This window comes from Babylonia areolata, chromosome 1 (genome assembly GCF_041734735.1).
Source record: "Babylonia areolata isolate BAREFJ2019XMU chromosome 1, ASM4173473v1, whole genome shotgun sequence".
NCBI classification, from domain to species: Eukaryota; Metazoa; Mollusca; class Gastropoda; order Neogastropoda; family Buccinidae; genus Babylonia; species Babylonia areolata.
The window spans coordinates 64,222,295-64,231,808 of record NC_134876.1 but is presented as its reverse complement, the minus strand read 5'-3'; the positions used below and the strand labels follow the sequence as shown (position 1 = coordinate 64,231,808).

Sequence of the window (9,514 nt, the reverse complement as noted above, 5' to 3'; positions counted from 1 at the left end):
ACTCCTGTTCAGTCTCTCTGTCTTTTTCTTTCTCTCTCCCTCTCTTTCTCTCTCACACTCATGCACACATCATGCAGGTCTGAGCGCAAGCATACACTCACACCCATGCATGCACATCTGTTTCAGTTTTATCAAAATCATTATGGTTTTAAAATATGTTTTTATTTTAAGTGTAAGTGGCTGTCTGTGGAGGATTCCAGACATGGCATAGGAATCAGGTTATTCTGTTGTTTAATTGAATAATTGGGGGAGGGGGGATGTTGAAAGGATGGTTTGCTCTCTGGTTTACATGAATTTCTACCTGCATGCTCAGGGACAGTTTTCTTGATTGATGTGTAATATATAGCTTTTACACAAGTCAGTGCTGAAAACATCTGAACAACCTATCATGGCACTGAACCTGACTTTGTGTACATGGGTTAGCAATCTGTACCTGCACTTGCCACAAGATTTTAATGTGCACCCCCACCCCCCTAACCCCTCTCCCTCTGCGGAAGGGGCTTAAAAGCAAAATGAACTAGGTAATCAGCACAACATGGGTGACAGCAACAAAGGCATAATGGTATCAAAGATGTAACATATAACCATTGCACAGCAACTACAGTGCTGGTGTACATTTGACAAGACATAATCATTTGACATTATACCACCATAACAAATATGGCTACATTTATTTCTTCCAGAAAAGTACTGTTTTTTAAAACCTAATCATGAATGTGAATATACTATATAACAAAAATGAACAGTTGAAAGCCTGAATACCCTCCACACAAGCTGCAGGATGACACACACATCTTGGTTTATATGTGTTACGACTCAGCATCCCATTCCAAGTGATTACTGCAGCTGTGTTCCTGTCAGTACATACCGGGGGTCCAAATACAGTCATGATTTGAAAAGAGAAAGAGAATGGCAAAGAGTCTAATACATGTATATTCCATAAGATTATGATGAGAGAAAGATGATGTGAAAAGCAAATATATAAGCAAGTTTTTGCTCTAAGCATTGTTTGGTCACACTGTGTTCATACACACTGGCGGTGTGTGTTGCTGTCGCCCTGCAGTGCCCTCTGGCTTCCTTCTCACTCCATTCGACAGGATGTCCCATATCCTGTCTGTGACATGTGACCATGTATGTGTGTGTGTGTGGGTTGGTGTGTGTGTGTGTGTGTGTGTGTGTGGGGGGGGGGGGTGGGTGTGTGTGTGTTGGTGTGGATGTGTTTGTGTGTGTGTGTGTTTATGGGTGAGTGTATGTGTGTGTGTGTGTGTGTGCATGCGCATGCATGTACGTGCTTGTGTGCGCACATGACTATATATATATATATATATATATATATATATATATATGTAAATGAAATTTCACCTGCTGGCGAGTAACTTATTTCAGTCGATCTGTTTAGTATTTATGCATCCATTCCATGGAGCTCTTGTCAGCATCAGTTGCAAATGAAGCTGATTCCTTTTATGAACTTCCTGTCAGCATAATTAAAGGCATGAAACCATGACTCAGAAGAGTGGAATGAGACATTTACTCCACCATTGTCACACACACACACACACACACACACACACACACACACACACACACACACACACACACACACACACACACACACACACACACACACACACACACACACACACACACACACACACACACACACACATACATATGCACAGACAGATGGACAGACAACACACACACGCGCGCACACACACACACACACACTGTAAGTATAATACAGAAGGATAGATACAAAACATTTACTTGTCACATAGGGGAATCAATTGATTGTTTAATACAGGGGTGTGATCATAACTTGTCATTTGAAGTTGAGGGTTCATCCAAAACACACCACACGCCATCCCCCAAATAGGAAAAAAGAAAAAAAAGAAAAAAAAAGAAAAAAAGAGGCGTCCAAGAATATCATGACAGACCAGTTTGGTTTTTCTATAGTGTAAGGTTTTATTTTGTTTTGTTTTTGTTTTTTTGGTCTTTTTGTCCCATTTCTCTTGTGTATCCACCCTGTAGACATTGGTTTATGCTGTATGTGACTACTGTAAACTACCTTATAAACACCCAGTATCTAATTTATGCCCGCCCCCACTCCACATTTTTGGTTGCAAACTGAGCACAAGATAAGATACCTCATAAGCACACAACCTCCACACCCAGCTTTGAACAAAAATCATAATGTTGTTTGGGATCATGTTGCTTTACAAAGCAGTACAGATTAATATCTGGTGATAAAGAACAGATAATATGGGTAAGATATAGATTTGTTGTTGAAGAAGCCAGCTGTGATCATGATGTCACGCCATGAAGCTGTGTCTTGGTTTTTACAGCTAGTGTTTTGTGTTAAACTGTTGGCAGAGAATGTTAGGTCTGTCCCTGGACATTTGTTCACTAATCCAATTCCATACCATTCATCAATGTGCCAGAAAACAAATCTTACACAGTTGAAGTTAAACTGGCCATTGGATTATCCTACTGATATCATGAGTCAATTGGAGACTTGTCATGCATGGAATAAACACCCAGCCAGTACTTTATGGTGTTGGGCTCATCCATTACACATCCATCCCCAACTTTAGCGTGAAATTTGTGCAAAGAGGGGTTGGTGCTTGTAACAGTGTAAGGTAGTTTACGGTATTTTTGTGTGAGGGTGGCTTGATGAGTGTGAGCTGTTTTGTGTTGTTGCAGCCACTGGTGAAGTTCAAGAGCCACCTGTACTTTGAGGAGAAGGACAGCGTGAATGAAGTGGAGAAATCTCTGCAGCCAGCTGTGGGCAGCAAGGTAAAAAAAAAAAAAAAAGTCTGACTTTGTCTCTTGTTGTTGTGTACACTGGGTGTGGACATGTCCGCACATGCCTTGTCTTCTGGTTGTGCATCCGCAGTTTGCTGGAACAGGGATTTCCCTTTGGGAGCCTGATGTCCTTGCCAGGTGATCATGGGTGGCATGCAATGAAAGTTTGGTTGTGTGCATGACACTAATATACTGCAATGAAAGTTCGGTTGTTTGCATTTGAATGATGGAGCCTTGTATGTGAAATGTATTCTGTTTACAATGACACTATCATGTACTCTTAATAGGCAAGAAAATAAGGTAAGCCCATGTGAATTTCTTACATCAGTCCTAAACTGGTATCAGTGGTAGTGATGTTTAATCCTGTTTTCTTATATTTCTTGTCATCTTAAAAAGTCATTATTCTTTTTGTTTATGTCCGTACAAAAACTGATTGATAGAAGTTCCGTATCAGCAGCTTGAAATCAACTGCTAGCCAAGGGAAAGTAATATGATTTTGAGAGTTGCTGGTTTTGCAAGGACAGCAGTGCATGGGTTTCCACTAAATAAATGTTTGCATATCTTGTTTAGCTTTCTTCCTTGCCGGTAAATATTTCAGTCGTCATTAATTGCAGTCGTACAAACCAGTCTGCTTGACAGGGTCAGTTTGAAGACGTAATTTGCCTTTGATAGAATAAGATATACAGTATACTGAGTGCAGGATTAAACATATTTATTGCTGTTTTTATTTGCAGATGATCATGTACAAGAATGGTGAATCGTGGGGTGTTGCTTTTCAAGATGTGTTTGAGGGAATCTACCATCCGTCTATTTCACTCTACAAAAATGCTGTGGTAGGTCAACAGATTCCAGTGGTGCGGTTGGGTGAGATTGTAGCTGGAGGAGTGAAAGTCAGACAGTTGAATTGATAGTTGGGAAAGGATAAGCAAGTTGTTTTGCTGTTTGGTTGTTTTTCGGTTAACTTAGTGTTAAGTCATTAGTGATAATTAGAGATAGTCACATTTTAAATGTAGTATAATGTATACATGCACTTAGCATTATGCAAACAGTCTTCAAAACCCAAATTGGATGGCAGTATTATGTATGCATGTGCTTAACTCTCTCCATACGAACGGCGAAACAGACGACGTTAACAGCGTTTCACCCCAATTACCACCATCAAAATATTACAAGCAGAAGGCTCTTACACTGAAGAGGTGAATGTTGACAAAGAATACCACAATTCTGACAACGGAAGCTAAAGGTTGGGTCATTGAGACACCCACTGGACATCCGAGGGGTCTATGTAGAGGAGAAGAGAGGACTGGCCGTACTGAGTGAGTTAACATACATGGGTGCAATGCTTTCCACCTGGTGAAGGAAGTCCATTTTCAGATTTACATAAGAAATGGAACAAATGTTTCCAGAAGTGAGGGGTAGGGGAGGGCGGGGGGCAATGGGCCGCTCTATTATTTATCTAAATATGCAAACTTCCAAACTTGACATATCAAAATATGCAGACAGACTTCAAAACCTGTATCTTCTGCTTCATCACAACTCTTCAGTTCTTATGCAATACTATATTGCAGCCATATAACATACTTATATGCATGACAATCTAAAAGAAAGCATGAATCACTTTGTTTTTAAACTGCCATGCTCATGTGGATATTGAATTCTACCAGCCACCTATTTTATATCCCATGTGGTATGGGATGTATAAAGGCTTCAGCTTTTGCGTCTGTCACACACACACACACACACACACACACACACACATGCACACGCGCACACACATGCACATGCGCACGCGCACACATATACATGCATGCAGTATTGCACACATAGTTATGTTCGCCATTTATTGATGACACACAAATGTTGAAAGAAGTAAGTTAATTAAAATAATTTCCTTGATATAGAATTGGAAAAAGCAATCACAGATAAAAATGTTAAAGATGTTGAGCTCCAATCAGTCCTCCTCTCTTTATGATCACACACACACACACACACACACACACACACAGTGACACACACACACATGCACAGACACACACACACACACACACACACACAGACACACACACACACACACACACACACACACACACACACACACACACACACACACACACAGAGTGACACACACACACATGCACAGACACACACACACACATATTAGTCACACACACACTCTCTCTCTCTCTCCATGTTAGTGATATAGTTCATGCTTTCCCGTCTGTTTCAGGTGACAGTTAACTTTGGTCCTGAGTTCAAGTATCCTCCCACAGACCTGGCAGATTTCAGACCTGTAAGGATTCTTTTCTTTTCTTTTGTTTTGTTTGTTTCACATTTTTTCTTAAAACACAGTATTTGTAAATCATAAAAAAAAGTGACAAAGATTCCCATCTTGTCTTGAACACAACAGTTGCACCTGTTTTGGAATGTTGAAGTACTTCACCATGCAAGAGTGTCAGGGGAAAACTGCTCTCTGATCTTCCTGTGAATATTGTAGCGTTTGGAAATTCATTGAGGATTTTCTTGCAACACAACCCAAAGCATTGACTGCAACTGTTTGGTCCATGGGCAGCAACTCAGCAGATTTTGTTTGGTCAGAATTGGAATTGATGGGAAAAACGAGGAAACTTTGCATCACAACCCAAAACATCGACTGGTATAGTCAAAATTGTTTGGTCCAGGGGCTGCAACTCAGCAGGTTTTGTTTGGTCAGAAATGTGTTAACCCAACACCATTTGTTCTGCTGTTTGTTACCAGATGTCAGTGTCATTGTGATGGCAGTTGTTGTGCTGTGTCTCAAGATGACAGTGGCAGTGTGACGCCAGTTGTGCTGTGTCTCCAGATGTCAGTGTCAGTGTGACGCCAGTTGTTGTGCTGTGTCTCCAGATGTCAGTGGCATTGTGATGCCCAGTTGTTGTGCTGTGTCTCTAGATATCAGTGTCAGTGTGACGCCAGTTGTTCTGTGTCTCCGGATGTCAGTGTCAGTGTGACGTCAGTAGTGCTGTGTCTCCCAATATCAGTGTCAGTGTGACACCAGATGTGCTGTGTCTCCAGATGTCAGTGTCAGTGTGACGCCAGTTGTTGTGCTGTCTCCAGGTGTCAGTGTGACACCAGATGTGCTGTGTCTCCAGATGTCAGTGTGATGCCAGTTGTGCTGTGTCCAGGTGTCAGTGTGATGCCAGTTGTGCTGTCTCCAGGTGTCAGTGTGACGCCAGTTGTGCTGTCTCCAGGTGTCAGTGTGACGCCATTTGTTGTGCTGTATCCAGATGTCAGTGTCAGTGTGACGCCATTTGTTGTGCTGTCTCCAGATGTCAGTGTCAGTGTGACACCAGTTGTTATGCTGTCTCCAGATGTCAGTGTCAGTGTGATGTCAGTTGTGCTGTGTTTCCAGATATCAGTGTCAGTGTGACACCATTTGTTGTGTTGTCTCCAGATGTCAGTGTCAGTGTGACGCCATTTGTTGTGCTGTATCCAGATGTCAGTGTCAGTGTGACGCCATTTGTTGTGCTGTCTCCAGATGTCAGTGTCAGTGTGATGCCCAGTTGTTGTGCTGTGTCTCTAGATATCAGTGTCAGTGTGACACCATTTGTTGTGTTGTCTCCGGATGTCAGTGTCAGTGTGACGTCAGTAGTGCTGTGTCTCCCAATATCAGTGTCAGTGTGACACCAGATGTGCTGTGTCTCCAGATGTCAGTGTCAGTGTGACGCCATTTGTTGTGCTGTATCCAGATGTCAGTGTCAGTGTGACACCAGATGTGCTGTCTCCAGATGTCAGTGTGATGCCAGTTGTGCTGTGTCCAGGTGTCAGTGTGATGCCAGTTGTGCTGTGTCCAGGTGTCAGTGTGATGCCAGTTGTGCTGTCTCCAGGTGTCAGTGTGACGCCATTTGTTGTGCTGTATCCAGATGTCAGTGTCAGTGTGGCGCCATTTGTTGTGCTGTCTCCAGATGTCAGTGTCAGTGTGACACCAGTTGTTATGCTGTCTCCAGATATCAGTGGCATTGTGATGGCCAATTGGTGTGCTGTGTCCCCAGATATCAGTGTCAGTGTGACACCATTTGTATTGTCTCCAGATGTCATTGTCAATGTGACGCCATTTGTTGGGTTGTCTCCAGATGTCAGTGTCAGTGTGACGTCAGTTGTGCTGTGTCTCCAGATGTCAGTGTCAGTGTGACGCCAGTTGTTGTGCTGTGTCTCTAGATGTCAGTGTCAGTGTGACGCCAGTTGTTCTGCTCTGTGTCTCCAGATGTCTGAAGCAGCTGACCAGGCCATGGTAGAGGGGTCCCTGTCAGACATTCTGTACCACATAGACAACGAAGGGAACCTGCCTGCCTTCCTCTGAACACAGTGACTCATGACATAGGGCAGTCATCTTCATCACACCGCTGTGTATCATCACCTCATGTTTTTTTGTTTGTTTTTTTAGGGATGAGAATCTTTGTTCATTTCTTGTTCTTGCAGGTCAATCACCAGTTAAAGGTTTTCGGTGGGAAAAGTGTGTGTGTGGGGTAGAAGGGAGGGAGAGGTTGGAGGGGTGTGTGGGGGGGATTGGCAGTGGGTCTGGCTCATATTACCTTTTTTTTCTCCACTTTTTTTCCGCCACTGTTGTGAAGGAAGTTTGTTCTTGTGTACCGCTCATACGATTTTTTTTCTGCAGCAGGAAAAATTACAGATTATTCTTAAAATCTTTTCCTGTACAAGTCAGTGTTGATGTGGTATTTAGTCAACTTTTTTGATAACTGAGCACTGTCTTACTTGATCATCTTTTCCCCATTTCTCTGTTGTTCTGATGTGTTCTTTGTATCATTCATTTTTATTAAATTTCATTGTATTTATTTGTTTATTTAGTTCCTTTATTTCGTATCATTGTTAATGTTTCATACAAAGCTCAGGTAGGCTGTCAAGGCCCTGACTAGTGTGTTGGGTTTGTATGAAGATCAGGCACCTGCTCCTTTTTGTCTTTTTCTTTTCATGTTTTGGCGTTCTGTGTTGGGTGTTCTCAGTCTGTGTGCAGCTTGCAAAGCAACTGGCCAGCCTAAGAAACATGCAACAGAAGCACATTTTCCCTTGGATAGAAAAAAAAGTGAATGTTTGGGCTCTTTTCTTTATCAGCCTGTGGGAGATTCAGGTGCAGACTGCATGTCAGTCAGTCCCACTGGGACAGAAAGTTTATTTGCTTTGTGTCATGTGACGTAAATATTCATCGAAAGACAACGTTCTGGTCAGTTTTGAATTTCATCTAAAAAGAATATATATCAGGTTATGGCTGCAGCCTTCTTCTAGCAATGTATGTAAAGTGTTTGAGAAGTGAAAAAGATGCAACATGAACTATCAAACACTTTGAGATCCATAGCAGTCCATCGGAAAGACCAAATACTTGGTAACAAATACTCAGATTCTACTTTTTATTTAGTGCACGTAAAAGAACCCATGGCATCAAGCATTCTCCTTGCCCTGGCAAAAATTATAAGTAAAATCCATTTTAATGTGTGTGTGTGTGTGACTGAAGCTTGACTGAATGACAGGAAAATGAATGAATTATGAGCACCTAGAGGCAGCCGTCAGTGGGCTGAAACCAGGTAGGCAGCCTACAGTTGTGCAACTTACTCTGTGTTTGTAAAGCACTTTGAGCTTGGTCTTTGACTAAAGAAAGACACTACTGAAGCATCAATAATAGTAACAGATGATAGTTACGGTTATGTTACTATGAAGCAGCTGAAACATATAAAATCACGGACAATACAGCTGCCCTAGCAGTGTTGGAGAACTGTCAGAGACGATAAGCAGTGTTATGGCAGTTTAGCAAGGATCTGAACCACAAGGACCAAGTCTGATTGGTGGAGATAATGGAAGGGAAACCATCATTGAACAGGGTTAATGGATACAGCCAGTTGAGCATCTTTACATCATGGAGTGAATTATTTTTGTTTACATATATAAACTGAAGTGTCTCGTTTAACAGAGATTTTTAAAGCTGTCAGTGATACGTAGGTTTGTTCAGATTGATGAGACATGTTTGTGTGGGTATGCATTTCAGGTTAATGAGCGTGTATGTGTGTAGATGTGAACTTCTGTATGCATTTCAGGTTAATGAGTGTGTATGTGTGTAAGATGTAAACTTGTGTATGTGTTGATGTAAACCAGTGTACTCTTGCTGCTTGTACTGTAGAATTTATTTATTTATTTATTTTTTTTGCTATTTCAACATTACAAAGTTTCTTGTTTGAAAGAGGGAATGTTGTAAATGCAACTATGCTGCTTTTTATAGTTGTAAGATGAAATGCTTGGAAATTTCAGTGAAATATGTTTTTTGACTTTAAAAAAAAAAGTTTTTATTTTCATTTTTTTCATTGTATATGATGTAGTGACTTAAAGTGTTCAATTACAATGTTGATGAAAAGCATACAGGCTTGTTTTATATTTGAGTGCCTGGGAAGTTCACATAAATATGTATACAGTCTGTGGGAATTCAAATCTGGCATTTTACTTGTCTCAGGAAACTGGCAATGTTAAAAGCAATAATATCCATTGGTTACAATACTGGAATCTAAGTGGTGTACATACCAATTAAAAATTTGGAAAAAAGTATACTGGTAGTTCCTGGGTTCAACTTGACAGAGCTGAATTTGGCCTTTTCCCAAAGAGAAAGTGGCAGCTTGTTTCATGCAGTTGAGCCAGGAACAGAGAAAGAGCAGTGACCAACTGTAGACTGTTC

General features: G+C 41.3%; 1 protein-coding gene across 1 annotated transcript in view; it reads left to right on the top strand.

Annotated features, from left to right (window-relative positions):
* LOC143285556 (set1/Ash2 histone methyltransferase complex subunit ASH2-like) overlaps positions 1 to 9,202 on the top strand; it is a 69,031-nt gene extending 59,829 nt beyond the window's left edge. Inside the window, exons 15-18 of the mRNA XM_076592942.1 lie at positions 2,704 to 2,796; positions 3,540 to 3,638; positions 5,033 to 5,095; positions 7,046 to 9,202. Of these exons, the coding sequence (XP_076449057.1) occupies positions 2,704 to 2,796; positions 3,540 to 3,638; positions 5,033 to 5,095; positions 7,046 to 7,141 (351 nt within the window). The 3' untranslated portion in view covers positions 7,142 to 9,202. The remainder of the gene's footprint in view (positions 1 to 2,703; positions 2,797 to 3,539; positions 3,639 to 5,032; positions 5,096 to 7,045) is intronic.
* The last annotated feature ends 312 nt before the right edge of the window (positions 9,203 to 9,514 follow it).